Genomic DNA, 17,016 nt, shown 5'->3' with positions numbered 1-17,016 from the left:
CACGTTCTTTGGAACAGCTCTAGATCTGTCAATACAAGAGGGCTTGCCCTCCATCACTTTGTTATGGCAAGTTCAGAATTGATTTGCATCTCTCCAGCCACGGTATGTTCCTAGCCACCTGCCTAGTCTACACAAAACTCACAGGATTCAAAAAAGATGCTTAGTACTGTTTCTGCAAGGTACTATTGCTCAGAATCTTACAAAATATGACACCTTCGTTGAGAATGAAGGAAAGTCCCATCTCTAACTGGATGACTGAGTGAAGGGATGACAGAAGCCTATTTTAACCATATTCTCTTTGTTTATTGTGGGCAGAACTGTCATATAGTGTCACTTAGTTTATGATGATGTTTACAAGAATTGTGTCAAAATCTAGAGTACTTGGTCATATTCAGATCCTCTGTAAGATAGAGACGAGTTCTGTAAAAATGATAACACATCTGCCCCAGGGAGTTAGTCTGTATGGATGCTGATCTTCACCAACACTGCTCAGAGCTCTTCTGAGCTGTTTTCAGCATCACTCAACAGCAAAAGGAAACCAGCCGCTTAGTTAGAATGACAGCGGAAAGCCAACAGGACCCGATCAGCATAACTTTTGAGATTTCAGAGGTGAGGCCTCAGCAGTGCACTGTGCTGCCTCTGCAGTCATGCAAAGTCTGAGGGATGCCATTTCTGGGCAGCTGTTTTTTCATAACCAAGTGAGGGGGCATCTATTCTATGTCTAAATGTGGGTACAAGCCCACAACCAGAAGCTGGCCTTAGAGCTCTTGAAATCTGCAGCCACCAGTGATTGCCTGAACCTCCTTAGCTGAGAGTTTATGACTAAAGCTCACTTTCAAAGAAAGAATCTTTAAACCACTACCAAAAAAAAAAAAAGTTAATTTCAGCAACAGCAGGGCATTTTACTTTGGAAAGCACAGGAATGAGCATGGGAACGTTGTAGTCTGCCTTTTCCTTCTGCTCTGGGAGGGCGGCAGGGGAAGGTGCCCTGGGGCTACTCTAGCACCATGGACAGAGGCAGCCCCACCACCCCCCTGCCCTGAGGGCTTCACCGCAGGGGACAGTGACATGGTGACATGGCCCTGCCCTGTGCCCCTTGTGGCCCTGCAGGGCCCTTCAAGGTAAAAAGGGACAGCACCTGCCAAAGCGTCTAGAAAATACCTGCACCAAAACCCAGCAGCAGCCCGGGTCTGCTTGGACGTCTCCATAGCCCTGTACAGCACCAGAGGGGTCGGTGGACGTGGCAGCAGGAAGAGTAATGCCAGAAACAGCACTTGAACTAAGGATTGTTTCCACCTGAATTTTCTGAAAACACAAGTTGTTAGAGTCAAGGTGCCCCAGTCGCCGGGGAAAACACTCAAAGATAAACATACGAATGGGACTTCCTAGCAATTACACTCACCGATCCCCTGAAAAGGCAATTAACACCAACCTGGGGAGGGGGAGAAAGAAGACAAAGGAAAATGCTACTAACATGCATTACGTTTGCAGTTTTAAGTAAGAAGCTTCACTGACTCTAGTACTACTTCCTGAAGGGGAATTTTCTTCAAGATCTAATCAACAGAAAAAAATGACTTTGAATTTTCAAATTTTCCTGTACTACCTGTTTATTTTAGCGTGACACATACATCCCGGCTCATGAAGAATTACTTCATCTTCAGAAGCAACTCCTCTACCTTTGTGGATTCCGTGCTTCCCCTTCTTCTCCTCCCCCTTACCCCAAACAAGATAACGACACAGGTTGCCATTCCCCTATAACAAATTTTAGGTACACTTTTGCTTTTAACAACCCTTCTCTCTTCCCCAGCTGCAAGTGTTACCTACATGCATTTTGGGGTTAGATTTTTTGTCAGAACTTGGAAAAAGTATAGAAAATGCGTTGGGAAGCTAACTCCTCTGCCATTAAGTGTCAGCATTAAAATGACAAAAAGCCAGTGATCCCCTCAGATTTTTTCGTGCCTTTCACTTGGTTATTCCAAGGAGGAACCTATGGCTGTGAGAGCAGAGCAGACACCACCAGCCCCACGGTTTTGATTTCGCCTGGAAGACAAAAATCATGGAAGAGCCGCGCTCGTGGGAATCGTGTGCAGGAGAAACTCCGAATGCTTTCGCTGCCTTCCACTGCTCGTGGGCAAGAAAAAGCCCTTGGGGAAAGCAAGGACGGAGTCGGGCCGGCACCGCTGTGGGGTGAGCGCAGCCGTGCTGGGCTGCCGCCGGCCGCAGCGTGGGGTTTGCTGAGCTGCCGCCGCCACCGCCTCCCCTCCCGCACCCACAGGAAGCCGGGGTGCTATGGATCGGCGCTGTCAGCCGCCCCCAGAGCCACGTCAAGGGGATCCCTGCCCCGCCGCAGCTTCCTGCCTCGGCCGCCGCGGTGCAGCCGCTCCGTGGCAGCTGCCCCCGGCAGCTCCCATCCCGGGCGAGGGTGGGAAGGAGCAGGATGTCCGGAGGGAAGGGGCTGGGGCTCCTCCTGGCAGGTGGTGCCACGTAAGGTGCGGTGCCTCCGCAGCACAAAACCAAGCAAGAATGGTTGGAAACGAGGAGACGTTTCTTCTCAGAACGAGTGGTTAGTCGTTGGGATGGGATGCCCGGGGAGGCGGTGGCGTCCCCGTCCCTGGGGGTGTTCAAGGACGGGCTGGGTGTGGTGCTTGGGGACGTGGTTTGGTGGTGACATTGGTGGTGGGGGGACGGTTGGAGCAGATGATCCTGGAGGGCTTTTCCGACCTGAATGATTCTGTGGTTCTGTGGTTCAAGAGGCGGTTGAAGGCAAGTGGGGCATGGCTGTATTGAGGTAACCACCTGGGCAGGTGACAAAGCTGAGCAGGAACCGCCTCCCCGCTTGCCATTTCGGTTGGAGCCGCGGCTCATTTCCAGCCATCGGCAGAGAAATCCCAGCCCCGCAGCACCACGCACACCCCATGGCAAGGGCAGCGCGGCCACAGGCCCACTGGGCTGTGCCTAGATTTAAGAACCAAGATGAAAACTGGAAACAATTTTAAACGTGTTCACAGGACTGCCAGCGGGTGCGAGAGCAATGGGCTCAGCCCCGGAGAACGGGCACTTGCCTGGGGCGATGCCTCCATAGCCGAGCCGGCACCACCGCGGCTCTGAGAGCCCCAGTGCCCCCAGTGCCCCCAGTGCCCCCAATGCCCCCAGTGCCCCCAATGCCCCCAGTGCCCCCAGTGCCCGCAGGAAAACGTTGGCAGCTCAGCCCAGGAAGAGGCACAGCTGGGCTGAAATCCGCTCCGAGCAGCGTGGTTGGGGTCGAGCGGGATTTCTGCTGCCCGCAGCCTCGGCCGTGGCGGAGGGCCGGCTTTATTGCTGGGACTCTGCCTTAGATGGAGCTCTGCATTGTGCTCAGCTCGGGCTAACTGCTTCCCCACCACCAGCTCCATGCCACGCCACTTCTGTCTCCAGTAACGTAACTTATTGTCATTTATCTGCACTCAGTAAGCGAGGAGACAGATACTTTCACTAGGAAAAAATGGCCTTAGAGACATCGCTGTCTGAACAGCCCTGTTGCTAAGTGGGGGCTGTGCTAGCAGTGAAAAACCAACACTTGTAAAGCTCTGGCACTTCCTTCAATAGCGGCGATGCTGTACGAGTAGCGTGCTGGATGCTTGGAGGCTGCTACAGACACGGCAGCTTTGCCCAAAGCACTCTGTGTGTTTAACACTTCCAAAAAATAGAAAGAAAAAAGACATGATTACAAATATACACCGCAAACTAAGCCAATAAAAAATAGACGATCCTATCAAAAGTTTAAGAATTTCATGCCACCTTGTAACTTCGTTAGCATCTAAATGTCACACTAAATATCATTTCTAATCTATTTCGGTATGACAGTTTGTTTACTACCCCCTTGGGCAAGCTGCCAGGAGCCAGCGCTGGGTCCCTGCGTACGGCAAGATCGCACCCTTGGGAAACGAGATGCGGTTTGCAACTTCTCCTTCATCTGGTCCATCCTATTCCTTGTAACTTGGCTTATGCAGAAAAAAAATAAAAGATTGCGTTTGCTGTCTCTGTCGCGCACCATCCCCTCCAGCTGCGCTGGCTGAAGGAAGCGGGGTGGCTCCAGCTGGCCGCGTATGCATTCTGAAACACGGTTTGTAAACTCAACCACTGATTCAAGAGATACTGCATGTGCTGATGCTAGGCGTTATATTGTGACCCACATTTTCGTGTTATAAAAAGTTTTATTTAACTTCTCCACCATCTTCAGAAATTGAGGAGCAGCACGCATGAGTAAATGGTCTGAAAGAAAAAGGATGTGGCTTCTCCGAGGGTTTTTTAAAAATGCCAAGTTTGGCTGTCATTGGGAAGGGGAAAATGGTGATTTGTCCAAAATCAAGCCCTCAAAAATCACGGAAGAGCTGGGTTGGCCTCTTCGTGGAGATAATTAGCAATAGTAGAGGGAACGGCCTCAAGTTGTGCCAGGGGAGGTTCAGGCTGGGAATGAGGAGACATTTCTGCTCAGAAAGAGCGGTCAGGCGTTGGGACGGGTTGCCCAGGGAGGTGGTGGCGTCACCGTCCCTGGGGGTGTTCAAGGAGAGGCTGGACGTGGTGCTTGGGGACAGGGTTTGGTGGGTGACACTGGTGGTAGGGGGCGGTTGGAGCAGATGATCCTGGAGGGCTTTTCCAACCTGAATGATTCTGTGATTCTGTGTTTATATCATCCCCGTTATACCACCCCCCGGGCCTTAGGAACCACAGCACCGCTTCTTAATTGCGTGACCCCGTCCCTCCGCAGGAGCCGTCACCCAGCGCAGCTGGGACAGCCGTGGGACGAGCTGGGGTGCTGAGCTCAAGGTCTGGAGGGCGCACGGCTGCTCCCAGTGCCGGGGCAGCCTGGAGGAGGCTTTCTGAGCCTGCCAGGATGCAGCAGGGGGATGGAGGTGGCTGTGCGCTGGGAACACCCCGGCACCGCCGGTGCCCTCTCCTGTCCTGTGCCGGGGCAAATGGCACAGGGCTGCGGCTACCTGACCTGGAAGGCACAAACCCAGCCCTTCTAAAACCATGGGCCACAGTTCCCCTCTTGCCTACAGAGCCGGGAACAAGAAGGGGGTGCTGCCACAGGGAGATGCAACCGCTAAAATCAGACTTACCTGCTGGCAGTGCCTATTTATTTCCCTCAGGTTCCACTGACCCCATCCATTGCCACCAGCACTGCTCTGTCCGGCCAGCCCAGGTGCTCTTCCTTTGCCTGCGGTGGTCGTGGGCATCAGCCTGGGCTTCGCTGCTGAAACAAAGAAAAAAGGCAGGAATTTGGACAGGAGGGCAACACAAAAGTCAGGTTTGGGTCACACTGAGGGTTTCATCATCTGCCTGGATTGGTTTTGTGACAAACAGCAGCAGCAGCATTTTGTATGCTTTTAATCTCAGGATGATTTTTTTTCCTATATTGCCTTAGATTTGGGCTCGTTTCCACACTGCCCTGATGGCAGCGGCTCCCAGACCCACGGGGTTTGTGTCCTGCCCTGCCTGGGGACACCGGTGGGCGAGTGTCCAGCCCGACACACTCCTGTGCCACCACCCCTTCGGGACAGACCGATGGCCCGACAGCACCATCCGTGCTGGGGGTGATGCCCAGGCAGAAGTTCCTTTTATCGTTTCATACCACTGCTGGTTTCAGTGCTCAGAGCGGCCGAAGATGCTCTGGGTGCGTTATTTCGTTTTCCTTCTGGCCAAGGACTCCCAAAGCTCTGAGGTCCCCGTCCCTCGCCCCTCCTGCCCGAGGAAGCAAGCCCCCAGCTCAACACCATTTCTCAGAACCGAGCTTCACTTTCTAGCTATCGTTTTCCACCCACACGAGCCGAATTGATACGTCAGCTTTTCCCATCATCAGGTTCACGTTACCGTATCAATAGTTTGGGGGAATGATTTTTATCTGCCTGGGGGGGAGATGACATTTTGGGCGCAGGTTTGCGGCTTTGTGGGGCGCCCCCAGCCCCGTGCCCCCCTGACCCCACGTCCCCGAGGTGCCCAGACCCCACGGCGCTGCCAGACCCCGTCCCGGCGGGGAGGCAGGTGCCAGCTCCTGGCTTCTCCTGCAGGAATAGGGCTTTAGGACAGATGGATGGATGGACAGACAGACACACGCTGTGCTCCACCGCCCTGCACACACCCCAGTGGCTTCACCTCCCTCCCAGCGCCTGTGGAGGAAAACCTCCAGGCTCCGTCTGGCTCTGACCCAGCCTCTCTGTTTTGTGGGAAATTCCACGTCTGGGACTCGCTTCCCTCTTTTTTCAGCTCCCAGGAAAAACGACATTCTTCAGGCTAACGTCAGCAGCTGATGTCAGTGAAGCTGGGGGGCTCCAGCCCAGTCCTGCCACTGTGGTGTCAGATCTTTGAATGTAAAAATAATGCCCCAAAACAGGGTGGGAGCTGCTCGAAAAGCAAAGTTCAGCCCTTGGTTGGACCACGCGACACCTTGGCTTTACTGAAAAGTTAGGAATAAATTGTGAAAATGGAAACGTTCCAACATTTCCTAAGGAATTGAACAATTTGCAGCTCTTTCCAAGCCTCTGACCAGGAGCAAGGAGGCGGCCAGGGCTCCCCAGGCTCCCTGCTGGGGTTTGCCTGGGCAGGGGCCGCAGCACCGCGAGGCTGCCACGGGGCTGGAGGCGCGGAGCCGCGAGGCGCAGCCGGCACCAAGCCCAGCGCTGCAAAACGCGCACGGAAGATCTTTGGGAAGAAACAAGCCGTTTTGGCAAGTCAACATTTCACACCGCAAAATTCCCGGCGCTGGCTCGGTTTAGCAATGGTGGGAAATAACCACAGGTGCGTGGCTGCTCTCGTGGTTAAGGGAAAGGTGTTTGAGTCGCCCTCAGCTACCGCTGGTTTTCTGACGCGCCGTGGATCAGCGTGGGATGCTGTGGGGTGGCGTGGGGTGGGGTGGGACATCACAGGGCAGCATGAGGTGGCAGGGGATGGCACGGGATGGGGGGCACAGCGTGGCCCGGCACCGTGTGGGGCCCACAGGCTCCGTGCCAGGCCGGGCGCTGCAGGAGCTGTCCCTGCAGGAGGGGATACGTGATGCAGAGCTGAGCGAGCCCTCGTTAAAAGCCAAACACCCACACGCCAGAAAAACCCCTCAGCTACTTCTTCCTTTACATGCAAGAGCATTTTTTGTTTCTTTGCAGATGTTTAACATCTTGATAAAAGTGTCGAGGTTTTTCTTTCCTTTCAAATCTGATTTTGGCTACTTTAGCTTACCAGATCCTGCTGCCATTACGGCCAAGCAAATTGATCTTTTTCTGACACTCGGTTCATTTATTCCCCCCCCACCAGCAGCCGCTCACGATTTCCTTCCCCAGGGCGGTGCAGGGATGCCCACTTGGTGGTGCCCATTTGCAGCAGGGGCAGCCGAGCCGCAGCGGGGACATCTGCGGGGCCACCACCACAGAGGAGGAGACACCGGTGGTGGCCAGGTCCCCCGTCGGTGGTCGGGCACCCGGAAAGCAGCGTTGGGCTGCTCCCCCCTGCATCCCCTGCTGCAGTACTGAGGATGCTCGTGCGGCCGCAGTGCCAGCAGGGGCCAGACCCAGACCTGCTTGGCCCAGAAGAGACGAGGCCGGCTGCAGGGGCAGCCAGGGTGCACGTTCAAGTGCAAAAGCAAATTTCTGCTTTCGTGTTATTCTAGGCCTTGGTTTCCTAAGAGCAGGGTGACACCGGCCCCTGGGGCTGCAGCCGCAGCACCTTGGCACAAACCCACCCCAATGTCCAGTCCCCAAGCAGGGAAATGCACCAAAATTCAAGCAAATTCTCACTGGGATGGGGCTGAAACCAGTGCGACACCGCCATCGGGGCAGGGGAGCCCGGCATCCCACAGTGGGGCCTTCCAAACAATCACTCCTCCTGTCCATGCATGAGGCAAGGAAACCTGGGGACCTGAGAGCGTTGCTTGGCTTTATTCTGCCGTGCATTCGGTTGCCGGGCTCACCTTGACGGTATTCCACACGCAGCACTCTGCACGACGACAGCAGATAGATCCTCCAAGAGCAGATAGAAATTCTAGACTTCCCATTTCGGTATCTCTTCATCTATCAATTAGGTGATTAAAATCTGCATGGTCGGTGAAGAGCAAATAAAGTTGGTAAAGGGTGAAAAGTCTGTGCCGTCAACATTACATAATGCCCTTCTTTGGGGAGCCGGGCCCTGCTCCCCGCTGCCAGATCAGCACAGGAAGCCACCTATATTTGGTATTTGATGGAGATGCTGCTGCCTGGTCGTGCTATAAAAATCGTGCCCTGCCAAGCAGCGAGCCAGTGAGGTCCTCGCAGCGAGCCTGCCGGAGGGGAAGAGCACGCACCGGCCGAGACAGGATGTTCTCCCCGCTGAAGGCTGCTTTTGCTCTCCTCTACCTGGTAGAGCTCATTTCGTCCCGACCGCTGACGACTACCTCGTCCACCGCGTCCAGGCTGAAGCTGTCGGAGATCACCCACCGCATCCAGCAGCTCAACACGGGAGTGCAGGTAAATACCGAAACGCCTCGTGGCTTCTCCTCTGATAGCCATGAATTTATTGATGATTTCTAGCAGCGGCACGCACAGCTCAGGCCCTCTTCTAGCGTCCCCTCTCCCCATGGGCTGTCACCAGGAGGGTGCAACTCTTCCCCTTGCTTCGTTTTGGGTTTTGTCTCTGCCAATCCTCGGTGCACAGGTGCTGCCACCAACCCAAGCATGCAGGAGCCGCTCCGACCGAGTGCCCAGGCTCGGGGCTCTTTGGGCGCTGAGCACGCAGGGGTGCACGAGGCTGCTCGGGGACATGGGGATGGTGCAGAAAAATGCGGTCCCGAGCCACCCGTCCTGCATGCAGCCATGCTGGTGCAGGCCCTGGTGCAGAGCCCGGTGGGTGGCACCGTGGTGTCCCCGCTCCTGGTGGCGGTGGCAGCGCCAGGGCCCGGCAGCACCGGGGCCCTGGGGAGCAGGATGGGGACACCGCGTCCCTGGGGAGCGGTGGCAGCGCCGCGGGCTCAGCGGCTGCTCCTCGCCCACCGGCGGTTCGGTTGTGGGTGGTGCCACTGGGGACGGTCTCCTAATGACAGCTCTCACTTGTGTCATCTCTCCAGGTCCCTTGCAATGACACCAGAGTGGCACAGGTCGTTTTCACGGATCGGAAGGTAACAAATGCTTTACAGATACGCAGAAAACGCATTTTTAGTAAATGCAGACATAACCAGAGCGCTTGTCAACACTGCACGCAGACCACAAAGCAGGGGGCGTTTTATTAGTCACCGAGCTGTGCCGCACGAGTGCATCGAGCTGGGTGCAAGCTCACCTCCCGAAAATCGAACCCGCCCTGCGAGCTGCCTCCAGCACGCACCCGTGGGTGGCCGCTGCGCCCCGCTGAGCCGCCCGCACCTTACATAACGGGCACGGCCCGGGGCCTGAGCCTCCCCACGCCGCTGGGCAAGGGGCGTGAAGGCCATAAAAAAAATGAAGCGAGGGCTCTCTAGGAATTCCGTGCAGAGCCTCCTGCCAGCCCTGGGCACTTAGGCGGGGAGCAATGGTTTCAGCCAACGGCGTGGGTCTAACGATCGTACCGTTCCTGTCCGCCAGCTCTCGGAGCACGACTTGCTGTGCCAAGCTGCCACGGCGCTCGCCAAGGTCACCAGGTGCAAGAATGACTACGAGCCCCTCATCATCAACCTGAAGAGCCTGCACGGCAAGGCGGTAAGTGCAGGGTCCAGCGGCGGTGCCCTCGCCCCCCTCGGCTTCAGTGAGCACCGCGCACCCCCAGCCGCAGCACCGCGCTCTCAGCGCTCCTCTGGGGGTGGCCCTGGGTGCTGCAGCCCTGCGGGGGCTTGGTTTTCCTTGGGGGGAAACTGCTGGGGGCTGGCGGGACACGTGGCTGGGTCTGGGATTTTGTCCTGAGCTAAGGACAAGTGCCCGACCTCCGGGGCAGGTCCTCGCGGCTCGTCACGGGTGGTGCGGTTGGGAGGCAGACGTGAAACGCCTGCTTTGGGAGCTCCTCCAGCTTCCAGGTGTGAACCCTGCCGTGCGCTCACACGCGTGTGTGCTTCTCCTTCCCCAGGGCTGCTCCCTGAGCACTGACAACGAGATCTACCTGCGCAACTTCTTGCCGGAGCTGGGGAACTTCACGCAGGCGCTGTACCGGCGCCTCTCCACCACGGTTGCCAACTGAGGCACCCGCAGCCCCCGGCCGGGCCGCGGCTGGCGGCTCCCACCGAGCGATCCCAGCGCTGGTAGTTCGTCAGATAGTTTTTGCAGTGTTTTGAGCTCCTCATGGCATGCACTTCCCTGGCTCTGACCCGGTCCTCCCCAACCCAAGGCAATCCTAAATGCCCTGCGCCCAGCCCTGGCTGGCGATGGGAAACATCCCCGTTCCCATTCCCATCGCCGTCCCCGTCCTCGTCCCCATCCCCGCAGGCACCGGCACCTCCCCGGCTGAAGCCGAGCTCCCCGTGCCCGACAGCCGGGCCCTGCAGGAGAGGTCCCGTGTGCGGGGCCGGGCGATGGGACCTTTGGGACGCGCGTCCCCGACCCCAGGCACGGGCGTCCCCAGCGCAGCCACCGACGCGGTGTCGTTAACTCGTTCACCTCCCGATGCAGAGGCAAACAAAACCAAAACCAAATTATCTGCTTCCTGTTCCTCTCAAGGAAGGGAGGCTTCTTCATAATTGTCTCCTCTTCCTAAAGAGATCAAAATCTAGGCTGAAATGAAGCGTTTTCGCTAACGACTTGCTCCAGCAGCTCACGAGGATCGCCGCGCGGTGCCAGGGGCCACACTCCAGCTCCGGCAAGGGCAAGGCCGAGGGGAGAGGACAACCGGCAGGGAGGGAGGTGGCACGGCCAGCACGTCGAGCTCTTAATGCGACTTGTAGTGTCTCCTATATCGTCAGTGGGCTTTTAAGTTATTAATAGCAAAGACTAGGACAGTCTGTAGGGTAACTGGATCCAATGGGTGCTCACGAGCATCACAGTTCTAGAGATTATTTATTGTATTTTATTTAAATAACTTATTTTTATACTGCTTAGTCTAAAGATTCAAGATCGAGAAGTCCTGACTGTTGGAAGCAGCTGCTGCGTGCTTTTCTTCAGTCAGGACAAAAGCAAAAAGGAAAAGCCAGGATTCAGAATAAGTGTTTTATTTTTAACTTATATGATAGTAGTTCTGTGGAATATAGTCATATTTAAATTACTGCTACCTCACTCTTAAGGAACTGTTTGTGCCTAATTGCCTTTTCATGACATTCAACAAATGAATGTATACTGATAGATAATTTATTGTTCTTCCCTTTATTTAAAATATTCCTATTACAACAGAGTTAATATATTCAAGTTAGCATGTATTTGGAAGTCAGTATTAGTGGTTTTTTTTTTTTCATTTCAAATTTGCACTGTTGTTGTAAAAATGTCTCAGGGCCTAAGCAATAAATTACTGACCAACGAGCTCCAAGCGTGTGGCTCCTGCTGTCGGCTCCATCGGCTCCCCAGGAGCAGGGAATTTTGCGCGTCGGGTCCTGCCTCCGCGTGCGGCTGGCGCGGGGAAGGGGTGCTCGGGTGGCTGCTGCGTGGGCAGGGACAGGCAAAAGGGCCACGGAGCTGCCACCTACGCGTGCCGTGGGGGTCAGCTGCAGCCTCTGGATTTACTTTGGATGAGCCAAGTCCCTTTCCCCGGGCCGAAGACAGACGGGGACGGGTGGCCGTGCCCGCCTGGAGCAGCTCTGCTGTGAGGCTGAGGGGCTCTGGCGCTGGCAGCCTGGGTTGGGCACCCCCGGGCACCACAGCCCCAGAGGTACAGGATGCGTCAAACCCCGCAGCATGAGCAGAAGAGTGCTGGAGGCGCTTCTGAGCCCAGCACCCCAGGGAAATGGCAGCAGGCTGGTCCCTGTGGGATGCAGGCGGCATGGAGCATCGCTGCTGCGGGAGGACAGGGGACCTGGGAGAGCGCCGGGAGCTGGAGCGTGACGATGACACTCGCAGATGTGCACAAATTGGCCACGAGTAAATGCAGAGGGGTAATTAGGGGCAGGTCCCCAAACCTGAGAGGAGAGGGAAGGGCTGCAGCTGAGTCCTGAGGCAGCAGGGGGACCGACACCAAGCGGGCTGAGGAGGGAGCGTGATGAGCTCGCTAACGAGCATGGGCTGGGGCTCTGGAAAAGCTGTCCCCGAGAGTGGCCGAGCACACGGGTGGGCTGCGACGGGGCCCACGCTGAGGCTGTGGCCGTACCCCCAGGGACCACGGGACGTCAGTGCCATCAGCTGCATCCCACCCTGGGGAACGGACGTGGGAATTTTTCCTTCCCTGTGACTTACCTATCGCACAGTGATGCAGTTTTCCACCGTGATTCAGCCTGAGTAGCTCAAAGATTATGCTTTTCTGATAATGTAGAGGGATTTTTTTTTAATTTATCCTGGTTTCAGATCTTTCTACCGTGATCACTGGAGAAACCACTGCGTCTGCCGCAGCCCCCTTGAGGGGGGGTCTGTGCCCAAGGGGACAGGACTGCCACCTCTGTCCCCATCTCCACTGCACCATTTTTAGGCTCCTGCTGTGACCCGCTGTCCCCTGGCACCCCGCAGAGCAGGGCTGTGGCTGCCCCAGCTCCAGGCATCCCGGTGAGGAGCTCAGCGCCCCCGGCCCCATGAGTGCCACCCGCGGGGACGCTGCCACCGCGCTCCCGCTGCCGCCGTGCGCTCGCTTATCTGCGCCCCATCGAGCGCGGTGCAGGTAGGAAACGGTGCAGCGCTCCACTGGCAAATCCCTTGCAAAGGTCTTTCTGAGTCAGTGGCACTAATTTTATCAGGGGCATTTCATAATTAGACAAACAAAATTACTCTCAGTCTGGCTGCTCCTGAATTAATGGAGCGCTCGCAAACTCTTATCAAGCATCTGATTGCAAGTTGCTATTTGAGTTAGAAAAATACCTATTAGTTATTACAAAACTCCGAAGTTTCCCAGCTCAGCTAATTTCTCAGCGCTATTTCCTGCGGCAGCGCTGGTCGATGGTGCCGCTGGCACCCGGCGTTTTTACCTCCCCTACGCTGTTTCCCCCCGCGGGGCAGGACGGGCCAGGGCATCCCCCAGCTCTTGGATCCGTCGGGGTGGAGAGGAGCCGCACAGCCCCTCAGCCCCGCACCAGTGCTATGTTCATAGGGCTGTGGGGCCGCAGCAGGACCCCGTGTCATGCCCAGGTCCCCGCGGTGACGCCGCGTTGGGGTCCCACAGGGGCAGGAGGGACGTGTCCCCCCGCAGCGCCCCGCAGGACCTCGCCGTGCCCGCCGCGGTGCCGTGCCGCCCTTTCTGTTTCTCCCCGCGCGCAGGTGAAGATCACGGTGTAGACAAAATTGTATGCAGATGAACGACGCTTTGCATGATTTGGAGATATTCAAATGAAACGAGAGCTGAGCAATGGAAGCGCTCACAGGATATTTAGAGAAAAAAAAAAAAAAAAAAGCAGAGCTCCATTATCTGAGCGCGGTCACAGCCGTGGTCCTCAATTCGGGCTCATGACTCGTTAACCTCATGGTGCACAGAAAGTCTTGGGATATGGAGAAACGAAGAACCCAAAAGTGGGCAGTTTACATACTTTTTCTTTGTACGTGATCTGACTCCTACCACCGTTATCTGAACGGTGGAAATTTCCTACGTTGAAACGTAATGCAAGATCAGAAGAAAATCTTGACTTTTACAAAAAAGACCTGTTGTCCTAATTGGATAGGAGCAACTTTGGAAAGTGCAGCTAAGGGAAAAATAAGTTTTTCCCTCTCGTTCAGCAATTTTACAGCCATAAATTGAGATGTTTCTTCCAGAAAGGCACACACAGGTATAGATCACCAAAATATCCAGAAACTGCGAGCTGAGGCAGCTCGGTACAAGCAGGCCATGAGCATCTCCTTCTCCGTCCTGCTCACCTTCCTGGCGCTGCTGGCCTGCCACAGCCACGAGGCCGCGGTGCTGGAGCGCTCGATCTTTCTGAAGGAGAGCATCCGGCTGCTGGGCGAGATCCTCTCAACGCAGGTAGGTGCGGCGGGCGCAGGTGGGAGGGACGGCGGCCGTGCTGGGCACGAGAAGGAAGGTGCTGAGCGTAGGCAGAGCTGCCAAACCCAGCCGTGGCTTTCAGCCGTGTCCCGGGGCACGGGGAGTGCCCGGCCGCGGCTGCCTGTGTGCCTGCGTGTGTCAGGATGGCTCTGAGGCGGCGATATCTCTTCTCTGATTGCTCCTCTCCTTTCTGTCTTGATAAAGGTTTCCTGTGACAAGACGAACGTGACAAATGTTTTCGCAGGCAATGAGGTAAGCCGGGAACACCGACTCGAAAGCCGTGACTCGGCCATCGGCGGTGGCGGGAGAGGCTCCCCGCGGGGCCTCAAACCCTCCCGTGCCCACGCGGGCAGGGCCTGGGGCCGAGACGTCCCCGCACTGCCGGTGCCGGCGAGGCACTGGGGTGGGGGGACACCGCCACCGCCTTCTGCGTGCCCACCCCGACCCCTGCCGCAAGCCACGGGCACAAAACGCTGGCGGTGGCATCGGTCCCCGTCCGCGTGGCCCAGCTGGAAGGCAGGAGACCAACAGGCAGGCAGGAATGAGAGTGTATTTTAGCAGCATAAGGGCTTTTTTTTTTTTTTTTTTTTTTTTTTTAGAGGTTTTCAGAAAGGAAGAGAGGAAATTCTTCCTTTGCCTTGGAGCCGTGTGTCACTCTCTCACAGACACCCACACACCCCTCTCACGCTGCATCTCGAGCGCTGGTTACGCTCACTATCCCTCCTGAGCCCCCACTCCGGAGGAAGGTTCTTTAGTTAGCAGAAGATTTAATGGCAGATAATAAAGCCTATTTCTGCTCTGAAAATTGCTGCCTAAGCCCAGCTCCCCAGCCCCAGAGTTCCTGTTTTCACAGAAAGCCGATGCCCTCCCCAGGGCACGGGAGCTCCCCTCCCGCGGTGGGGACCAGCCCCGGGTGCTGTGGGGCCGAGGCGATGCCCGGCGCGGTGCACAGCACTGAGCACAACGCGAGGGAACGGCAAGGAGCACAGGATGGAGAAGAGAGGAGGGATGTATCCCGACCCCTGGGTGCAGAGAGGGGATCTTCCTTCCCCTAAAGCCATCGGTGCTTCAGCTCAGCCCCTCCGGCCTGCGCCGTACGAGGGCCCCTTCGTCCTTCAGCGCTGCAACGCCTGCCCCGGCCGGCCGGAGGGTCGGGCAAGGACGCCACGGAGCTGGGCCGGTTGCTCGCTCAGTGGAGCCATTTGGGGTGGAAGCTGAAGAAACCTGAGCAGGGACAGCTCTCCCCTACCGGCCTGCCTTTCCAGGGACAGACAGCATCAGGAAAGGCAACGGCTTGGTTTCCTTAGCACCGCAGGCACTTCTCTTATCTCCTCATCTTTGACACTGCTGCTACGGGACTTCAGCTGCACAAAGCGCTTGAAGGAGGCAAACTCTCCTCAGGGGGCTTTGCCATTCCCACAGAGCTGCCACCCACAGCCGCAGGCAGCCCGGGGCCAGGGCCGGGCCGGATCCATTCCCCCCGCCACCGCCTCACCTGGGGACGGAGGAGTCAGGGGAGGCCTCGCCACCTCGAGCTGCTTCGTGTCTGCCCCTCAGACTAGAAACGCGTTATTTGTGCTGTTCTAACGCGCTGCTAGCAAAGCTGTGACTGAACACAAGCAGTTTCTAAATCAGCCGTCTGCATCTTCTTCCAGACAGACAACGACATGGAGATCCTATGCAAAGCCTCCACGGTTGTTTTCGAGAGCCTGGGCTGCCACAAGCAGCTGAAGGGCATCTACCTCAACTTGCTGCACATCGCGACAGAGAAGAGCAGCGGCCTCAAGGTAAGGCAGCGCTGGTCCCCGCGGGGGCGCAGACCCCGGCGCCTCGCGCCTCTCCCCCGATCTCTTTTCTTTCACGGGAACCTCAGGCGGGCGCTTTGCTGCGTGCCTGGCTGCTGCCGCTTCCCAGCAGCCGGGCTTTGAACGCGGAGGGTTTGGCACGTCGCTCGGCTCTTCGCAGCCACGCGCTGCCCAGCCCTCCGCACTGCGGCTCCCCGGAGGCCTCGAGCAGCCGAGCCCACCCTGGAGGGCCAGGTCCTGGGCAAAGAAACTAACAGCCACGTCTCCCCCTTGCAGGCACCGTGTCCCGTGGCAGCAGGCAACACTACCTCACTGCAGGAGTTTCTAGGGGGCCTACACAGAACCCTCCAACGAGTAGCGAAAGAGAATTTGTGATTATATTTTTTTTTAAATTATTATATTGACATTGTATTTGCAAATGTTATTTATGATTCTTTAAATAAATGTATTTTTGGAGTAAATTTGCTTAGTTTGCACAAGATGTTTCTTGGCCAGAGCCGAGCGAGGTTGGAAGCACACCTGCAACAGAAGTTGCAAGCAAGCCCTGGGGTTGTGGTGAAGGGAATCCTGACTGCATGGGCAGGTGGCTCAGAGCAAATTCTTCATTTTGGCAACTCTTGCCAACTATGGGGGCAAGCTTGTGCTTAGAGAAAGCCCAAGGGAAGCCACATGGGAGAAGGCAGGCCTCAAAAAGTGTCCCCAGCTGGAAGTGGTGAGCTCAGAAGTGTGGGGTAAAGCTGAAAAGCCAGGTGGCAGGTCTGAGATCAGCATGGGATGGAGGGAGGCACTTGGTTCCCCCCTCACTTCATGCCCTGGCACCACTGCTGCTGGCCTAGGAGTAAAGAGGCTCCAGCAGCAGCAACAGTGAAAGAAATAGTGCAAAACCACCCCATTGAAGGGACAACTCCAACCTGCCGCAGATCAGACAGTAGTTGGGACAAACACCTAAATACCTGCAAGACTATCAGTTTGCAATTTTGGCACAGTGGGGGGGAAGGCTTTGGAAAGTCCCAGGACTGTGCAGGGTATGTGTATCTGCTGCGTCAGAGTACTCAGGGAAGGTGCAAAGTTAACAGGTTTTTTGTGGTCTGCTACCTGCTGCCTGAGCAGGCGGAGATACCTTCCAGAGGAAGAAAAGCAACGCAGATCAAACAGTTTACACAGCAAAGGAAAGAGCTGAACGTTTCCTATCACTGCAGGTAACTTC

At 56.3% G+C, this 17,016-nt stretch overlaps 1 protein-coding gene across 1 annotated transcript; it reads left to right on the top strand.

Moving 5' to 3' along the window:
• The first annotated feature begins 8,179 nt into the window (after positions 1–8,179).
• LOC308177796 (uncharacterized protein) lies at positions 8,180–11,411 on the top strand. The gene is made up of 4 exons (XM_080555593.1): positions 8,180–8,471; positions 9,068–9,118; positions 9,558–9,671; positions 10,033–11,411. The coding sequence occupies exons 1-4, from the start codon at positions 8,322–8,324 to the stop codon at positions 10,141–10,143; spliced, it is 426 nt and encodes a 141-aa protein (XP_080411719.1). The 5' UTR covers positions 8,180–8,321; the 3' UTR covers positions 10,144–11,411.
• The last annotated feature ends 5,605 nt before the right edge of the window (positions 11,412–17,016 follow it).

The sequence above is a fragment of the Anser brachyrhynchus genome, assembly GCF_964034855.1.
Source record: "Anser brachyrhynchus genome assembly, chromosome: 14".
Taxonomy (NCBI): Eukaryota; Metazoa; Chordata; class Aves; order Anseriformes; family Anatidae; genus Anser; species Anser brachyrhynchus.
Note: the sequence above shows the minus strand (reverse complement) of the source record. Positions and strands in the feature narration are given on the sequence as shown.

Excerpts from the sequence above, each read along its gene's own strand:
- LOC308177796 (XM_080555593.1), top strand. The coding sequence starts at position 8,322 with ATGTTCTCCCCGCTGAAGGCTGCTTTTGCTCTCCTCTACCTGGTAGAG. Across the intron at positions 8,472-9,067 it reads AGCTCAACACGGGAGTGCAG|GTCCCTTGCAATGACACCAG; the intron begins GTAAATACCGAA and ends TCATCTCTCCAG. Across the intron at positions 9,672-10,032 it reads AGAGCCTGCACGGCAAGGCG|GGCTGCTCCCTGAGCACTGA; the intron begins GTAAGTGCAGGG and ends CTCCTTCCCCAG.